The 20826-nt window shown below is 38.8% G+C and overlaps 1 protein-coding gene across 2 annotated transcripts in view; it reads right to left on the bottom strand.

Annotated features, from left to right (window-relative positions):
* Positions 1-20826, bottom strand: part of RPS6KA3 (ribosomal protein S6 kinase A3) — a 127461-nt gene that overhangs the window by 70125 nt on the left and 36510 nt on the right. For both annotated transcript variants that reach the window (XM_034755488.1, XM_034755497.1), the window contains exons 3-4: positions 8790-8906; positions 3504-3585 (exon numbers count right to left, since the gene is read on the bottom strand). In XM_034755488.1, the coding sequence (XP_034611379.1) occupies positions 3504-3585; positions 8790-8906 (199 nt within the window). The remainder of the gene's footprint in view (positions 1-3503; positions 3586-8789; positions 8907-20826) is intronic.

Here is a 20826-nt window from a genome sequence, read left to right as displayed (position 1 = left end):
TTAATGGCCAAACTCTTGAAGGAGGAGCAGTCAGTTGAGAACTCCTCTGACAGCCATAGGTGAAAATGCAGTATCAGTTGAGGCACAAGCAGGGAAGAAATACACTGGACAGGGTGTTAACATTCTCAAAAATTCTTCATCTTTGGTTTGCCTAAGACATCTGAAAGTCTTGCACTTGAAGCTTAAGGCCCAAGAGAGCAAATCTTTAATTTATATCTCAGTCATGGACTGTTGTTAAAAGGTAGTTATATGCCATTCTACATTTTTTCTGGGAACAAACTGTTTCAGATGCTTTGGGTCTGGGATGAAGGTAACCTGCTCCTCTTCTAAGTAACACAAAGAAACAGACAAAAAGGAAAACAAATTTTCCCTTGGCATTTTCTCTTCTTTGGGACCAGATAAATAATATCACCAAATCTGGGCCATTGGTGACATAACTATTCAATATGAAATTTTCTTGATAAAAACCCCAAATCCACTGTTTTAACCAAATTTTTGTTCATGATCCCACAGAAAAGTGACAGTTTACCCCAGGATAGCTGAGAAGAGATTCTACTTGCAGTTAGAAAAGAAACTCTGATTTTTAGGAACATTAGATTTTTTCGTTTTTCTTCCTCATGGTGTCCACAGGATAGACATAAGACTGTTCAGGTGCCTTAGTCTGTCGTTTCATTACTGATATTTAAGACAAAAAAAATGTAGTGATATAGGCTCCTAAGTTTTTTTTTTTTTTTTTTTTATTAAAGGAACCATTTTAAAAATAATTATAAATGAAAGCTAATTAGAGAATTTACCATATATACTCGTTCATAAGCCGAATTTTATAGTAAAAAAGGGAAGCACCAGAGAAGGGGGTCGGCTTATGAACAGGTATAGAGAAGGAGAGGTGGGACACAGCCCCTCCTCCCAACAGAGGGAGCAAGGAGAGGCAGCACAGCCAGCAGAGACAGAAGGGAAGAGGCGGGGCCAGAGTCTCTCCGTTGCTGGCCACGCTGCTCTCCCCACAGCCTCCGAAGCAGCTGCAGCTCCAGGGCTGGCACGCTGCAGCTGTGCCGCTTGGCCCCGCCCCCCAGAGCAGGCTGTGGCCGCACCGCCCAGCCCGCTGGAACATGCTGCAGCCACGCCGCCCGGTCTGACCCACCGGAGCAGGCTGCGGCCGCGCCGCCCAGCCTGCTGGAGTGCCTCCAGCCAGGTCAAAGACATCCTCTCAGCCTGCTGGAGCACCTCCAGCCAGGTCAAAGACATCCTCCCCTGGCCCTCCGCAGATAAGGTGGGAAGGGATGGTAAGGGGAGAGTGTGGCGGTCCTGGGCTAGGGGTGGGGTTATGTGTGTGTGTGTGTGGGGGGGAAAATCACAGGGGTTACTCCCCTGACTCCCAGCTTCTCCTCACCAAAAAAATTTCCCCACCATTTGCTGTCCCGGCCCATCAGGGTAAGCAGCTGGCGCACCGGAATACTTTGTTTACTTAGGTTTACCTCTGTGCCTGCGGACGAGATAAACAAACCATCTCGGCCCACCAGCGGCTTATCCTGATGGCCCGGGAGCCAAAGTTTGCTGACCCCTAAATTATAGGGTCAGCTTCTGAACAGGTTATAAAATTTTTCCATTTTTACTTATCCATCCTGGGGGGGGGGGTTCGGCTTATAAATGAACTGGCTTATGATCGAGTATATACGGTACTTATAAATTCTCAGAAAATTCATTCTATTTTGGAGCAAGTCCTATATTTTTGGAGAGGACATACATTAAAAAAAAGTAGTTAAATTCCTGCTTTAAGAGCAAACTTTAACTATGGAACCAGGTGTGGGAATTTTGATAATATATTTATGATTCCAATATGTGCCTCAGTTTCACTCTGTGCTTAGTATTGCTATGCTGTGAGTGTAAAGAGCAGGAGATATGAGGCGTTTTGTCACGTAACTCTGTTGGGTGATATGAACAGGTCATTTATTACTGGCTGAGACCAACCCATATCAATGGAAGCCCCTACGAGACAAGGGAAATCCCAAGGAACGAACAACTGACATATCAATCAGAGGCCCCCAGCTTGGGTGGGTGGAGCACATATGAACTCAGGATGAAGGCAATGGAGGGAGGTGACAGGAGTCGATAACAACTGAGCTCAGGGATACACACAGAGCGCTCTCCTGGAATGAAGACAAAAAGACAAAGACAGAAAACCAAGATAGTTCCTACAGCGGCCTGGTTCAAGGGAGCCCTGGCATTGGCCAGTATGAACTATATCTTGATGTTTGCTTCTTTATGTTAATTTAAGGATTTCCTGATGTTATATTCCAGTCCACTATGGAACCCTATTCTGTTCTGAAAAGGCTGCCTGGTGTCACTGCAAATACTTATTGAGGTGTATTGATTCCTGAAGAAGGAAAAGATCTCTGAATAAGAGTCTATCCTGTGGGTCTATGACAAGTAGAGATTCAATAATACAAAATATGGTATCTGGAAGACTACAGAATGTTAAGACTCCTATCCTTTTCCAGGGTTCACTGTGTGTATGGAGAGTGATTAGGGAAGAGGGAATACAATTAGCTTCTTCTTTTCTACAAAACATATAAGCACAACCTCATTATGTATTTATATTCCTGAATTTTTCTTTTCATAAAGTTGGTGGGTTTTGTTGTACAAAAATACTCAGTTTTTGTGACTATCATAATAAAAGAGGTATTAACAATGGATTTTTCAACATCACAAACTAAACGTAATTTGATCTCTTAACCTTCTCAACAAAAAACAAGAAACTTTATCCACAAAGTTACACAGCATTTTGGAGAACAGAAATAGGCCATTTAATAAGTACACCTCTACCCCGATATAACGTTGTCCTCGGGAGCCAAAAAAATCTTCCCGCGTTATATGTGAAACTGTATTATATCAAACTTGCTTTGATCTGCCAGAGCACGCAGCCCTGACCCCCAGAGTGCTGCTTTACCGCGTTATATCCAAATTTGTGTTATATTGGGTCGCATTATATCGGGGTAGAGGTGTATCTACTAACATGTCCAGGATCAAGTCAACTAACCAGAATGATGTAGCATAGCTATCTTCATGGAAGATTTATTATGCCTAGGCAGTGCTTCAATAAGGGACATGGATTTTAATACTAATTATTTCAAGAAGGATTACTGAACTACATTATAATGAAGTTAGTAGTAAAAGGTTTAGAAATTTCATATCTACTGAACATGGGTTTCTGACAGGATGACAACAAACAAGTTGATCAAAGGCTATCACGGAAAGAAAACTGTTATTAAAAATTCTACAAACGTGATGCTTTCATTCATTAATCCTTTTGTGTTTATAATACAAAGACATTACTTTTTGTCCTATTTGATGGTTTAGAATTTAAGTTAAGTATGTACTTAAAAGATCTTTGTTGAACTAACTCTTTTAACAGTATCTATATTTATATTTTTGTTTGCAAAAGATTAAGGTTTGGTACATATGTACATCAATTAAAGTAACCATTTATGAAAAGTATCACTTACCTTTCAGTGTGGCTTTTTTTAATACCTTCATTGCATAAAGCTGTCTAGCATCTGATCCTGAGATTTTTTTGACAAGAAATACCTGTATTCAATATATTAAAAACGTTCTTAAAGAAGATAAATATAAATCAAATCAGTAAACTTTGGTATCTAATTCTATTAATGGGGATTCACAGTTGTTTTTTTCAATAAAGTTCTTATTTGTAACAAATAGCTTACCCAACTCTAGTACTGACCACTTACAGTTATCTTTGCTTGTTCACGTTTATACAGCTTGTGTACCTAATTACAAATGTCCCTGTTTACCTATCACATTTCCCCACCCCCCAATTTTACTTGCATTTAAAAAACAAAAAATATTTTGGGCCAAATTTATCCTGGTTTAACTTAATTGATTTCAGAGATGAATTTGGTTGTGTCTGAAAAGTTGAGCCAATAAGCATTTAGAAAACAATTAAATGAAACAGCAAATTAAACATTCTGACCATTCTCTTCAGTTAAATTTTTTAAAAATATTTCTCTTCAAGCAGTTTCACATTTTACAGGAATTAACAGGAACATAACAAAAATGGTTATAAACAAGCTGCAGACATTACATATAGTTGGGATGAGTGGAAGAGTTAATTCAGAGAGGAAAAATATATAATGATTGCAAGACAAAACAACTGTTCATAAGTAATCAAAGGCAATAAATATATTAACCATAGTAATGGGCTTTTAAAAATATAGCATAAAATTGTGAGAAGACATGTGCCCATCTACACCTTGTTATAGTTTACTGTGATTGAATATCACATGTATTAGTAAAGTACTTCCAGACCCAACTGAAGTGTGTTTCATTTCCTTTTGCAGTATAATAGGATTTCTTGAGAGGGATTACGTTTTTAATATCCTTAAACCATTCAGATATGGAAGGGGATATCCTTTCCACTGTAGACAAATTCTATGTTTAGTAAGAAGGAAAGCCAAATACACAAACCGTTTTATATTTGTGTTTTGGTTCACTTATGAAAAGACGTAGCAGACAGGTCATGGGGTAAATGGGATTTTCTGAGTGATAATTTAGTATTTGCTATGTACCACTCAGGGTAAATCTGAAAACAGAGGGTGCTCCCACATGCTTGTGCTAGTGACCTGATAGAGATACGACACTAGACAGTTAGAGGTGGCACAATTGTTATGTGAATCAAGTTTTATTGTTTAGTACAGTAAATTATATGTAATAATTTTGGGCCCAGCTCTCATGTATACCAAAACCTCTTTTGATGCCAGTGGATGCCAGAGAAATATAAACAGGGCTTAGTGTTAATGAGAATCAGGTCCTTGTAGTTATTATTGCCCCAAAATTATGAGTTATTACTATTTAAGAATTGCCCAGGCATCAAGGCCTATTAGAAATTATAGATATCATAATTATGTCCTTCATGAGTTCTCAAAGATAACTGTTAATGGTTCTGAGACTTTTTTTTTTATCCTGGATTACTCATCTGTACCCGAATTTAGAGATTTTCATATGATGACTTGGGTAGGATTCCTTGACAAAGAAACAGGCTACAGACAAAGTACCTTTGGGGTTTGTTTCTTGTTAAGCCAAGGAATGACATATTCAGGTGAACGGCAATGCTACTGCCAAAATTGCCAAAAAACATTTCTATTTATTCAAATAAATTAACTTTTTTTGGTGGTGTTTCGTAAATAATTAGAGAACAGATGGGAAAAAAATACTTAGAAAGAACAGGTATTGCACCTTACTTGACAATTAGGCATAGATAGGATGTCCTCATCTCTCTCCAATGAGAAATTTTATCCAGGACTGGTATAGAATTAAAGTGTAATAGGGTGTTAAAAAAAATCTTGGTTTATGTTTATGATCAGTACCTAATCAGGATTCTAATACTAAGGAGGAATTGGAAAGTACTGTTGGCTCATATGATATATTTCAATCTTCCTTCACTTGATTGTGAGCCTTGCATATATCTCCCAAATGCAGTTAAGGTTTTAAATATTCACTTTTGCACTCACTGAAATAAGTACCTGAAAAGGTTATCTGCAAGCAGGGCGATCTTGCTTATGATGGTAACTGTTTTAATGCCCCAAACATTAAGATTATTATTGAATAAGATTGCAAGTGGTTCTATCAAAATTTCAAGGTGAATTGAAGATAAGGAACAGTTCTGTCTTGTCCAAATTTTGATGGAGGTTGTTTGGGAGAAACAACCCTGTGGGGTTACTGAATATCATTAGGGCTGTCGATTAATCACAGTTAACTCACGCGATTAACTAAAAAAAATTAATTGTGATTAAAAAAATTAATTGCAATTAATCGCAGTTTTAATTGCACTGTTAAGCAACAGAATGCAATTGAAATGTATTAAATATTTTGGATTTTTCATTTTCGTATATATTGTATTCTGTGTTGTAACTGAAATCAAAGTGTATATTATTTATGATTACAAATATTTGCACTGTAAAAATAACAAAAGAAATAGTATTTTTCAATTCATCTCATACAAGTACTGTAATGCAATCTCTTTGTTGTGAAAGTGCAACTTATAAATGTAGATTTTTGTTGTTGTTACATAACTGCACTCAAAAATAAAAATGTAAATCTTCAGTGCCTACAAGTCCACTCAGTTCTACTTCTTGTTCAGCCAATCGCTAAGACAAACAGGTTTGTTTACATTCACAGGAAATAATGCTGCCTTCTTCTTATTTACCAGAAAGTGAGAACAGGCATTTGCATGGCACTTCTGTAGCCAGCATTACAAGGTATTTGCGTTCCAGATATGCTAAATGTTTGTATGTCCCTTCATGCTTTGGCCACCGTTCCAGAGGACATGCTTCCATGCTGATGATGCTTGTTCAAAAAAAATGCGTTAATTAAATTTGAGACTGAACTCCTTGGGGGAGAACAGTACGTCCCCTGCTCTGTTTTACCCACATACTGCCATACATTTCATTTCGGATGATGACAGCACATGTTCATTTTAAGAACACTTTCACTGCAGATTTGACAAAACGCAAAGAAGGTACCAATGTGAGATTTCTAAAGATAGCTACAGCACTTTACCCAAAGTTTAAGAATCTGAAGTGCCAATTTCCAAAATCTGAGAGAGACGAGGTGTGGAGCATGCTTTCAGAAGTCTTAAAAGAGCAACACTCCAAGGAGAAAACTACAGAACCCGAACCACCAAAAAAGAAAATCAACCTTCTACTATTGGCATCTGACTCCGATAATAAAAATGCATTGATCTGCACTGCTTTGGACTATTATCGAGCAGAACCTGTCATCAGCATGGACGCATGTCCCCTGGAATGGTGGTTGAAGCATGAAGGGACATATGAATCTTTAGCACATCTGGCACATAAATATATTGTGACACCGGCTACAACAGTGCCATGAGAATGCCTGTTCTTACTTTCAGATAGGGTTGCCAACTTTCTAATAGCACAAAACTGAACATCCCGAGACCTGCCCCTTCCCTGATGCCCCACCCCTACTCACTACATTCCCCCTCCCTTGGTGGCTTGCTCTCCCCCACCCGCACTCACTTTCACTGGGCTGGGGGAGGGGGTTAGGGTGCGGGAGGGGTTGAGCGCTCTAACTGGGGGTGCAGGCTCCGGGGTGGGGCCAGAAATGAGAGATTTTGAGTGCGGGAAGGGACTGCAGGTTGAGGTAGGGGGCTGGGGTGTGGGAGGGGGTATGGACTCTGGGGTGACAGTGTGGGCTCTTCGGTGGGGCTGGGGATGAAGAGTTTGGGGTGCAGGAGGGGGCTCGAGGGTGGGACCAAGGGATTTGGAGTGGGGGAGGGGCCTGTGGGTTGAGGCAAGTGGTTTGGGTGTGGGAGGGGGTATGGGTTCAGGGCTGGGGTAAGGGGTTGGACCGCGGGTTTACCTCAGTGGGTTCCCAGTCAGCAGTGCAGTGGGGCTAAGGCAGGCTTCCTGCCTGTCCTGGTACCATGCTGCACCTCGGAAGCAGCCAGCAACAGGTCCAGCTCTTAGACTGGGGGGGGCCAGGAGGCTCCACACGCTGCTCTTGCCTGCAGGGACCACCCCCCCAGCTCCCACTGGCTGCAGTTCCCGGCCAACTGGAGTGCAAAGCCAGTGCTCGGGGCGGGGGCAGCTTGCGGAGACCATGCGCGTGCCCGCTCCCCCCCGGCCTACAAGCCGGACCTGCTGGCCACTTCCAGGGCGCAGCATGGTGCCAAGACAGGTGGGGACTAGCCTGCCTTAGACCCACCGTACCGCCGACCGTACTTTTAATGGCCCGGTCGGAGTTGCCAGGTTACCTTTTCGACCGGGCATTCTGGTGAAAAAAAACGGACACCTGGCAACCCTACTTTCAGGTGACATCGTAAACAAGCAGGCAGCATTATCTCCTGCATATGGAAACAAACTTGTTTGGCTGAGCGACTGACTGATCAAGAAGTAGGACTGAGTGGACTTGCAGGCGCTACAATTTTACACTTATTTTTGAACGCAGGTTTTTTTGTACATAATTCTGTATTTGTAAATTCAACTTTCATGATAAAGGGATTGCACTACAGTACTTGTATTAGGTGAATTGAAAAATACTATTCCTTTTTTTTTCTTTACAGTGCAAATACTTAAAAATAAATGTAAAGTGAGCACTGTACACTTTGTATTCTGTGTTGTAATTGAAATTAATATATTTGAAAATGTAGAAAACATCCCCAAATATTTAAATAAATGGTATTCTATTATTGTTTAACAGTGTGATTAATCGTGCGATTAATTTTTTTAATTGCTTGACAGCTCTAAATATCAGTGTTATTAATTCACTAGTATAGGACCAAAGCCCATTTTCTGTAACGCATGAACAAAACTAGAGCCATTCTATATTGTGAAATACTTTTTCCCTTACTGATGGCCATTCTGCCTACCACCTGTTCTTTCTTTCGGGTATGACAGTGCGTTAAAGATACATGGAATGGATTTATTCAGGATGAATATACTCTTCCATCTTAATACTGAATATCTTACTTCAGAAAACTTTTATACCAGAGTTGCACAAGGAGAGAATTCAGGAATCTTTTTGAGGTTTACAGAATAGCTTAATTTGGAACAGATTTACTGTTCAAAAGGATCTGCCAGAGCCCGAGTGCTTTGTTAGTAAAGCCCAATTTAGAACATAATCTTGACCTGGACTACAGCTTAAATATAAAAATCTGACTGCTCTAAATATTTCACCCTTATTACTGTCCAATTGTAGGGCTTCTTACTGCCCTTTTGATAACCCATTCACAAAAAAAATGTACAACATACCTTTCCAAAAGAACCCTGTCCTAGAACCTTAAGAAGTTCAAACTGTGATGGGTCTGCTTTCTCATGTCCTTCCTTTACATGATGTGTTATTGCAATCTCTTTGATATTGCCTTCTTCCTGGAAGGAAAACATAAGAAATAACTGTAGGTTGATGTCATGCCTTCCAAAATATTTTGTAAACATCACAAATCTATTCACAAAAATCAGAGATACTGAAACTGACCAGGTAAAACCATTAATAGTCTAGAATTAAATCCAATCCTGGTGGATTTTGGAAGAAACAGTAATGTTACATAATTCTATGGGCAATTCTAAGTTTGTATATGAAGACTGCAGAAATAATAGAAATCAGGACAATGAACAGAATGTGTCATCTGTAAAAGCAAAGGATGTGCAAATTTTCTCCCAAAGTTAAGAGACTTATGAAAAGTAGGCAGCCATCCAGTTTTTGAACTGCAGGATGGTACACTGAGGAATTATTACATGAAGATAAAGTTAGGTTATTACTGGAGGTCAGTTTTCAATACACAGATACTTTATAAATGTATTTTTTCCTCAAAATATGCAGCTTTGGTTGCTCCTTGCTGGCACATATCTATTTTAGCTATAGATTTGTAACCTCCTCCATCAATCACCACTGCAGTAGAAGCAGTGGAAGAAACCTTGAGTAAGTTTTTAATCCACACAATGTTTGTATAACAGTTTATATTCCTCACACAGGATGTCTGTATTTCCTCATCTTGCACAAATGTGTTGGGGATTTAACTACTGTGTATTGCTGCGTTCTCCCAATCCAAGTTTTTCAATGGGGCCCAATCCTATGACCCATTTCAGTCAAAATGGCTGACACTGCAGGCTTCGGTCCTACATGATTAAAAAAATTAAATGCCAAAAATGGGCTTGGAGTTAGAGAGAATAGAAAGGAGAAAAGGGTCCTACTTTCAAGGTACTTACATTTAAGATTTTAAGTCATTTAGTAGAAGGCTTTGCTACTTTTTATTGTCCTCCCTTTCCTGTCTAAATGTCACCATACTTATTGTTCCTTTCCTGTTTGTATATATATATATATTTTCTGTCCTTCTCCTTTTGAATTTTTTTTTGGTGCTTTTAAATTCTCTCCCATTTTTATTTCTCATTTTTTCTTCTGCTTATTTTATAGCTTCCAGTGCCTTTTCTGCTCCAAATGTCCCTATGGTGTAATCAGCCCAAAAATTCACCCACAGGACCAGGAGACACCCAAGGATGCTCTTGTCAGAGCACAAAGATTTAAAGACAACCCCCAAATCTTCTTGTCGCTCAGAAGCTGCTGCTCATTTTCACATTTAAGATACTGTAAAATATGGTTTAACATATCATCACACTGACAATGGCCTTTTAAACACTGGGTTAAAAAGTAATTTTGCTTGAACCATGTTAAAACATTTTTTACAGTCTTCATTTCTGTTATGGTAACAAAGTCAAGCAAGCATGTTCTAAAATAGCAGTATTACGTTGGTAGACGTCTAGCATTACACTTTTAATGCTTCAAATAGATAAACATGTTTTGGCTCAACTACCAAACAAAAATACACTTTTCATTAGGACACTAAGAAATAAAGTACTAAAATCTTAAATTTAAATAAAAGTTTTAGCTATTTATTTAAATCACAATTAAGTGCAGAGATTTAAAAATCATCTTGATTTCAAAGTCTATCCACCTTGCCTACTAGCCATAGAATAAATCCAATAGCCAGAGGAGAATCCAAAGAGCTTAGTTCAAGACTTAACTGCTATAAATATGCACATATAAACTTGTGCAAATAAGGTTTAGAAGTGCACCCAATTGGAATGTTTCTAGAGATTAAGAAATGTGTTCAAGATGAACTCATCTTTCCAAATAAACAAGTATGCCCCTGCACATCAGGCATATCATCAAAAAATTCAGTCAAAATTTCAGTGTGATATACTCTTACAAAAATGTTGTACGCTATATACCTGAAATAAACTAGTAGTGTAGTACTCTTTCCAGAACAGTGCTACTCTTGCATATATGTTTATTTTAAAATAATTAACCTGAAAGGGATTTTATACATAATCACACTATTAGAGATGGAAATCTGAAGTCTTTTGAAAGCTTCTCTCAGAAGTACATTACAATGACCTAAGTAAGGAAGCTCATCAGTTATAACAATTTCTTATTGATTACTTGCAACTGGTGGTAATTAAAATAAAAACCCTATCAACCCCTTTTTTGAAAATCACATATTTCACGTTTCTGATAAGACCTCTGTTGATTCACAATGCTATCTTACATTTGCCAAATTAGAATTTGATCTTCTTATAGGCAAATCTTCTCTTCTGCATCTACCTCAAGTAAATAATTTGGGCACTGGGGAACTCTGAGGGAAGACCACAGGAACTGAAGAAACTTTTGGGATAGAGGGAGCCTATACAGGAAGGATGGGCTCCACCTAAACCAAAGTGGATCCAGACTCCTAGCACTTAACATTAAAAAGGTTGCAGAGCAGTTTTAAAACTAAGAGATGGGGGAAAGCCGATCGCTGCAGCAGAGAACGTGGATCGGACAGAGACTTCTCTTAGAGAAGAGTCTATTAATAGAGATTCTCTAGGTTTTAGTCAGGAAGAGAGGATGGAAGAGGATAAAGTATGGGCCAGATCAGACTAGAAACATTCACATAAAAAAGAATCTGACAAATCACAAAAGGGCAGACAAATAAACAGTGACAAGTTTTTAAAGTGCTTGTACACAAATGCTAGAAGTCTAAATAATAAGATGGGTGAACTAGAGTGCCTTGTGTTAAGGAGGGTATTGATACAACAGGCATCACAGAAACCTGGCGGAGTGGGGACAATCATTCCGGGGTACAAAATATATCGGAAGGACAGAACAGGTTGTGCGCGGGGGGCGGGGAGGGAAGAGTGGCACTATATATGAAAGAAAATGTAGAATCAAATGAAGTAAAATCTTAAATGAATCCACATGTTCCACAGAATCTCTTTGGATAGTAATTCCATGCTTTAATAAGACTATAACACCACCTGACCAGGACAGTGATAGTGACGATGAAATGCTAAGGGAGATTAGAGAGGCCATCAAAATAAAGAACTCAATAATAGTGGGGGATTTCAATTATTCCCATATTGACTGGGTACATGTCACCTCAGGACGAAATGCAGAGACAAATTTTCTTGATACTTTACATGACTGCTTCTTGGAGCAGCTGGTTCAGGAATCCACAAGAGGAGAGGCAATTCTCGATTTAGTCCTGAGTGGAGCGCAGGATCTGGTCCAAGAGATAATTATAAAAGGACCGCTTGGAAATAGTGACCATAATATAACAACATTTAACATTCCTGTGGTGGGAAGAACACCTCAACAGCCCAATACTGTGGCATTTAATTTCAGAAAGGGGAACTATGCAAAAATGAGGATGGTAGTTAAACAGAAATTGAAAGGTAGTGACTAGAGTGAAATCCCTTTCCAGAAAGCCTTTGACAAGGTCCCTCACCAAAGGCTCTTATGTAAATTAAATTGTCATGGGATAAGAGGGAAGATCCTTTCATGGATTGAGAACTGGTTAAAAGACAGGGAACAAAGGGTAGGAATAAATGGTAAATTTTCAGAATGGAGAGGGATAACTAGTGGTGTTCCCCAAGGGTCAGTCCTAGGACCAATCCTATTCAACTTATTCATACATGATCTGGAGAAAGGGGTAAACAGTGAGGTGGCAAGTTTTCAGATGATACTAAACTGCGCAAGATAGTTAAGACCAAAGCAGACTGTGAAGAACTTCAAAAAGATCTCACAAAACGAAGTGATTGGGCAACAAAATGGCAAATGCAATGTAATATGGATAAATGTAAAGTAATGCACATTGGAAAAAATAACCCCAACTATACATACAATATGATGGGAGCTAATTTAACTATAACTAATCAGGAAACAGTTCTTGGAGTCATCGTGGATAGTTCTCTGAAGATGTCCACGCAGTGTGCAGCGGCAGTCAAAAAAGCAAACAGGATGTTAGGAATCATTAAAAAAGGGATGGAGAATATCTTATTGCCCTTATACAAATCCATGGTATGCCCACATTTTGAATACAGATGTCGTCTCCTCATCTTGAAAAAGATATACTGGCATTAGAAAAGGTTCAGAGAAGGGCAACTAAAATGATTAGGGGTTTGGAACGAGTCCCATATGAGGAGAGATGAAAGAGGCTAGGACTTTTCACCTTGAAAAAGAGGAGACTAAAGGGGGGATATGATAGAGGTACATAAAATCATGAGCAGTGTGGAGAAAGTGAATAAGGAAAAGTTATTTACTTGTTCCCATAATATAAGAACTAGGGGCTACCAAATGAAATTAATGGGCAGCAGGTTTAAAAGTACTAAAAGGAAGTAGTTCTTCACACAGCACACAGTCAACCGGTGGAACTCCTTGCCTGAGGAGGTTGTAAAGACTAGGACTATAACAGGGTTTAAAAGAGAACTAGATAAATCATGGAGGTTAAGTCCATTAATGGCTATTAGCTAGGATGGGTAAGGAATGGTGTCCCTAGCCTCTGTTTGTCAGAGGGTGGAGATGGATGGCAGGAGAGAGATCACTTGATCATTACCAGTTAGGTTCACTACCTCTGGGACACTGGCATTGGCCCCTGTCAGTAGACAGGATACTGGGCTGGATGGACCTTTGGTCTGACCCAGTATGGCTGTTTTTATGACTGAACCAATCCATACTTGGATCCATTCTTTGAAAGGTGCTGCAGATTTTTTAGCACTTTTCTTGTGATGGGAGAGACAGTGGTCAGCAGAAGGCTTCACATAGCAGTGAATCTACCAGCCTTCTCTGATCTTCATTTAACTCCACTTTGCACACAATCAGGTAGAAAGCACCTGAGAATCAGGGCTCCTTGGTGCACAAGAGCATTTTAAAATTGACAAGCTATCATTAAAAGAAGTCACAGCAGTGCCAAAAGATGTGCATTTTCTAATTCCTATCTTTTGAATGCTTGACTTTGCTACCTAAATAACATTCTTTAAATGTAGTTTTTTAAAGTAAGAGCTCCTTACTTAGGGATGTGCATGTGTCTGTGTTTTTTAAAGGAATCCACAAATTGTATTATGTACAACTGTAATAAACTCCACCCACCCACCCCAACATCAGTGAACTCTAGATCAACACTGCAGAACAGATAGTTCTGTCATTCAAATAGTAGCAAACTACATTAATTGATAGCTGTTATCCTGGAAGGGACAGGAGGTGGGAAGGGAAATGAGCAACTGAGGCCAGGTGCTGGGTCTGACCGGGTTTTCTCTCTCCCTCCCTTCCCTGGGATTAGAGGAGTTCCTGCCTCACACATACCCCTGGAGAATAGAAAGGGAAAAAAAATGGACCAGGTACTAGGTCTTGAGGAAGCCTAGCCTGTAACTCTCCCTCAACTTTTCCCACTCCCACTACGGCTGCTCTGGCAGCTCCCAGTGTTCCTAGTGTCTTCTGCTGCAATCGTGGCATTGGCCCAGCCTTAGAATATTCATAGTCAGTCATTTTGGCACAATTTTTCTGGAGTCTTGCAAATGACAGAAGAAAACAGATTTTCAACAATTTACATTAAGGCTTTGCTGCAATATAATGTCACAAGACAAAGAACAGGCACTGCCCTAGCCACAGTGCTTTCTCCATGTTGCGCTCAAAGGCCTGCTGCAAACAATGGATATGTTAAAGATTTCATAAACAAGGTCATTTTTTTTTGTAATGGCATTAACCAACTTAAACATAGCAGTTGCTACCAGCTCCCCCTACAGAGAGATTCACAGTTACTAAATAAAGTTTACAAGGAAACAAAATATAATATGACACAATGAATTAATATTCATTTCTTTAACAGTATCACAGTGTGATGGTTAGAGCTTATCTACATTGGGAAATCATTCCAGAATAAGGTAGGGTGTGAATTTAAAGCACTAAAGCTTTTCTGGAATAACTCCTTCTGTGAACATTCTTGTCCTGGATTAAGAATGCTCCCCCACACCAATTTAGCTTAACCTGCTTTCAAATATAAATTTCACTTGCTATACAACTCTAAGGGAATTTAATACTTTTTTTTTAAAATGGTGTGCTATCACAATTATCCTAGATGTTGGAGTTGTTTGTATACTAATAAAGCAAATGTGTGATGGAAACACACTAATGAGTTTATTGTAACATGAATCACATCTGAGAGGCAGCAGAAAAGCAAGAACATGCTTAAGTCTTTGCAGGATCAGAATTTAAGATTGTAAACTCCTCAGGGCAGCAACTACATCTGTGTTCATATTTCACAGTATCAAATACAACATGGTGCTAAACAAGAACAGTGGCACAGAAACAAAAAGCTAACAAAGAATGAAACGCCTGGTATACCGGAAGTTAATTTGTTCAAGAAGAGGAACATTTTTATTTTACTGTTTATTGGTTCACAAGGGTGAAATTGACTGGGGAAATGTTTTTTAAAACATGATTAAACATGCAAAAATTCACCAATAGAAGACTGTTTAATTTTTCTTTTGAGCAACTGGTCACAAACTGGGCCAAAACATACTGGAAAGAGGTAAGGAAATACTAGCTCACAGCTTTTAGACTGTAAAATAAATTCCCTATTCAGCTGTAGTGCTGGAAATATCCTAATTTGTGTGTGCATATAGAAGTATTTCTATTCTAGTATTAAACTATATGCAGTCTTACATATATTTTGGGCTTATTTTACATTTGAAGCCAAAAAAGCATTGCTTTAATTTAAGGTATCTGGACTTAGATGTGTATAGTGTTATTTTGGGGATACCTCTTGGGTAACCCGTTAAGCGGGAGAACTGACCTCAGACCTTTAGGAGATGGAAAGAGAAGAGCAAACTGTCTGAGCACTTTTCATATTGCAGAAAAAATTCCAGAGAAGCAGGAGCCTTGAGGTTTGGTATTGTATTATACGTTATTCATATACATTATCTGAATCTACAATGAAAGGTCAGAGAAGGTATTTGTTTTGAGTAGCTTGTGCAGACTCACAGATTATTCCTAATTCTCATTTTTAATTCTTAATGTTCTTCAAAATAGCAGTTTTCATGTACATTTTTATTAAAGTTGTCCATAATTAGACCACGTTTCAAATCATTTACAAAAACCTTGTTCACTAGAACTTTGTACATTGTTTCAACCAATCCATCTAAAATACCCTATAACCAGCTGTAACTATAGCAGTTATGCAGTTGTATCATTTGGACATTCTGAATTTACAAACCATCACATATGAACTCCCCCTAGAAAATTTTCATTCGTGGCACCTGTGATGTAGTTTACAGTAAAGCCTTAGTAAGAATGTACAACCTTTATGTCAATGTATTAATGATCTCCTTCCAGTTAACATACAATATTTCTGTAGCTATATTATTAATTTGCACTGATAAAAATTAATTAGAAAATTCATTTATCAAATTTAACTAATTTTCAATCATCAGAAGGGTAGTTCCAACCAGATTTTAAGATAAACACGCAGGGAATCTTAGGTATTATCTAACTAATCAAATTAAAGCCATCAATTCAAATCAGAAACAGTTTGCTCTGGCACACAGAAGCCAAGTCTGTGTACAAAACTTATTTCCCCAGGTTGAGATTTTAAGGAATCTTTGTGACAAAGATGTACATCCACAATATAGTCTCTTCCTATGGATTCCTTATAAACAGGATCTATGAAAAACAATTTTACTGAGATAATTACTGGCTCTTAATGTAACAGATTAATAAGGAAGCAGTTTTGTTTAAAAATAATTTGGTTTTGTGAACGTTGTTACTGAAAATGTTTTAATATGCCTGAATTCATATTTAGTCTTCCTAGAGGAACTTTGAGGCACACATTGCCTAAGAAATTTTTAATACTTTAGACAGTAATCATCTTGTCAGAGGATCAGTACATACATTTCAGATATTCGTTTTCTTGGAGAGAACAATAAAACTATAGGAAATGCACTGGAGTCCATCTTGCTTTATTATAACATTCAAAATATCAGCCCAGTAAAGCTGATGTTGTCTAACTAACAGAACAGTCTAATACTAACAGTAAGCAAGATACACAGTTGCCCTTGAGCGGCAACTAATTTAATATACTGTAATCCCTCCTCTTTCCACAATGCTAGATATTCCATCTGATGTCATTTTAACAATCAATTGTGCACACAAACAACTGGTGACAATATTCCTCAGGCTCTACCAAAATAAGCATTTTTAAAAAGATATTTTTATAAGTTTATTAAACATCAATCATGAAAATTTTACATACATTCTAGGTGGGGGAGGAAAGGAAGGAAAAAGAGCTCAAAAGAAGTTAACGATGTTCAACATTTCACATTAACAAGAATAACCATTAACCACATCCTAGTCCTGCCTAATTTTTGGATTTTAAGGAATATTCTTTTGATATTTTGATTTATTTACACACTTTTAATTCGTGGTTTGGGTCACATAGTATGGCAATGAAGTTAGAAGTTCTGTTCATTTAATATCTTAAATGAATATGGAAAGTAGCTGGTGGCTTAACCTTAGTTACTGTTTGATGCTTGCTTGTATACTTCCCCCTGAACTATGAACTACTGTAGCAATACATATTACATGTTGAACCTCTCTAGTACAGCACCGTTGGGGCCTGACTACTGTCGAACCACAGATTTTGCCACGGGCAGTCAATATTGTAGCGAGTGAGTCTTTTTATTTTAATCTTGCCGAGACGAATAAATGGAACAAAATGCTTGCAACGTTGCCTAGCCAAGGCTTACCAGCTCTCTTCAAAATAAAGTGTTAGTATTTTACTGTATTGACACAAGAAAATAAGTTGATAAAGCATAAAAAACATGAAATAAAATCATGCTGGACCATAGATGTTGCCGGACCAGAGTGTGCCAGACTAGAGAGGTTCAACCTGTACAACAGAATAGTAATGTTACTCACAATTTCTCTTCTCTGTTAGGCAAAGCATTAAAGGTTTGCAGAAAATGCAGTAAGTTTATCAGTCAAAATTATAATTTTGTTTATGTTGATGAGAAAACATTAATATAATTAGGTATTAATATTTGAGTGTGTGTGTAAAAACATTTTGAACACCTTTTTTCATATTCTAGAGATTAATCTAAGCACTCATCAACTGCTCATTCGTCCTAATTAAAAGAAAGAAATTCTCCTGAAGATATTCTGATGAGCCTTTCAACAGCCCTTCTGCTGACATTTTGTGCTGCTGTTTTGAAGTGACATTTAATGAATAAATCAGGATGAACAATGTATATTCATAACACAAGACATTTAGTAACATCATAGTGGGGTGTAGGCATCATTAATCAGAGACTGACATATTACTTTTATTGTACTGCATGTTTTATTACAGCACTGCAAATGGGAACTGAAAATAGATCTAGATGGGCTTTTTGGAACTCTTCCATCCTACATGTCCTATGTAAAAGCTTGCCATTTTATCCTAAGTTGCCTTTCAAGAGTTCTGTAAAGCTTTAAGTTTCTACATTAACTGCTGCATGCATTTCTAATGTTTATATAACTGTCTTGTAAGTGTAACTGTTGGTTCAAGTAACTTGCTTGATTTAGTGACATTCTTAGTAAGACCAAAGCAGAAGAGTACACATTGTTTTTTTATATTCCATATGTAATTAGAATGATGATGGCGCAAGAAAATATTTAATAGAACATCAGTAAATTAGTTAACAGTAACTACATAAATCTGTAATTTAACCACCACACAATTTCTGGCAAGTCAAAACACAGGAAATGTACCGTTATGAAAAAAAGATGTAAAAGTCCTAATTTTTTCCAGTGCATTCACAATCAATTCACAACGATTAAGCAAGTTATTTTTTTCCCTAAGCAGCAAAGTGTCAAATAAAACTATCAACAAGCTTGTAATTAATTGGTGAAAAAGTAGTTACTAACTTTTCATAACTGCTGTTCTTTGGGATAGGTTACATGTGTCCATTACACTCTGTGTGTGCACGCGCCCCCTGCACAGTTGCTGGAAATTTTTCCCTTGGTGGTACCTGTCAGAGCAGCTCGAGTATCCTCTGCTGCTGTGCGCTGCTGGCATGAGTATAAAGGGCCGAGCTGACCCCAGGCCTCCTCAATTCCTTCTTTCCAGAAACTCAGAGGTAGAGGGGTAGGGCGGATAGATCGTGGAATGGACAAGTGCAACATATCTTGAAGAACAGTTATGAAAGGTTAGTAACCATTTTTTCTTCTTTGAGTGGTAGCACATGTGTATTCCACTCTTGGCGACTCCCAAGCAGTAATATAGGTGGAGGAATCAGAGTTCCTGTACACACAGACTGTAGAATAGCTCAACCAAATTTGGCATCCTCTCTAGAGTACTGGGTGATGGTGTAATTGGAGGAGAAAGTGTGCACTGATGACTGGGTTGCTGCTTTACAAACGTCCTGGATAGGGATCTGAACTAGTAATATTGTTGAGGATGCTTGCGATCTTCTGGAGTCCGCAGTCAGTTTGACTTGTGGTGAAATGCCTGCCAGATCTTAACAAGCGCAGATCAAGAAATTATCCAAGACAAAATTCTTTGTAAGGAGACTGGAAGACCTTTCTTTCTGTTTGCTAGAGCCATAATCAGTCTGACAGACCAACAAAATGGTTTGGTTCTAAGCAGAATGAGAAAGCCTAATGTCCAATGTGTGTAGTCATTGCTCATCCACATTAGCATGTGGTTTTGGGTAAAAAAAACAGGTAAGTAAATTGACCAATTGTTATGAAAATTTGAAAACTACTTTAGAGATACACCCTCATCTGGGTTTTAAGTAAATCTTATCTTTAAAGAAGGCTGTATATGGTGGTTCAGATGTGAGGGCAGGCAGTTCAGAGTAATAGCAATTAGGAAAACCACCTTCCAGGAACGACATAGTAAGGAGCACATTGTTAAAGGCTCAAATGTTGGTCCCATTAAAGTTTGGACATGACCAAGTTCAGGTCCCAAGGGTGAATGGGTTCCCTTAGTTGAGGGTACCACCTTTCCAAGCCTTTAAAGAATCTGATTGTCATGTCATTAGAAAAAATAGTTATCCACAAGAGGGTGGAAAGCTGGTAATGCTGCCTAGTGAATGAAGCCTGATATAGGAAACTGCTAAGCCCTGTTGCTTCAGGTGCAGCAGATTGAGCTTGTCAAACTGGAGTCTGACAGAGAACAGCTTCCATTTTGACAGGTAGGCAGCCCTGATGGAGAGCTTTTTACTACTTCCTCCAAGTAAGCCTGTTTCCTGAGATTTAGCCATGGAGCTTCTAGGCCATTAGATGAAGGGACTGCAGGTTCGGGTGGAGCAGCCGACTCAGGTTTTGGGAGACTAGATTCAGCTGCAGCGGGAATGAGATTGGAGATGCCACTGAGAGGTCTAGTACAGTGGAGAACCAGTGTTGGCAGGGCCACGCTGGGGCTATTAATATAGCCTGAGCATGGTTGGCACTTGACTTTTAGTAGCACTCTGGGTAGGAGTGGGATTGAGGGAAAAGAGTAGCAAAGCTTTTCTGCCCAGGGTGGCAGTAAGGCATCGGTGATTGATTCCAGACCCTGGTCTTGAGGCGGGCAGAACTGGTGACATTTTCTGTTTGACTTATTTACAAATGGGTCTATTTGGAGAGTCTTCCGCTGCTGGAAAATGCATCTGGCTACCTCTGGGCGAAGAGACTACTCATGATGACTTGAAAATGACCTGCTTAGGTAGTCTGCTGGCTTTTTCTGCATCCCTGGAAGGTGAGAGGCCTCAATGTTGATTGAATGGGCTATGCAAAATTCCCACAGGTGAACTGCTTCCTAACAAAGGAGGGATGAGTGAGCTCCTCCCTGTCTACTGAAATAAAACATAGCTGTAGTGTTGTCTGTAAGAACATACGTGGAAGAAAAGCATGACAGGCAAGACGAATCGCCCCAAGTTCTGATGTAGATATGAAGAGAGCTCCTTCAAAGGACCAAAGACCCTGAGTTCACAGGCATGAGGGCCCCACCCTATAGCCGAG

The sequence above is a fragment of the Trachemys scripta genome, chromosome 1, assembly GCF_013100865.1.
Source record: "Trachemys scripta elegans isolate TJP31775 chromosome 1, CAS_Tse_1.0, whole genome shotgun sequence".
NCBI classification, from domain to species: Eukaryota; Metazoa; Chordata; order Testudines; family Emydidae; genus Trachemys; species Trachemys scripta.
The sequence above is the reverse complement of the archived record's forward strand: the minus strand, read 5'-3'. Positions and strand labels throughout refer to the sequence as shown.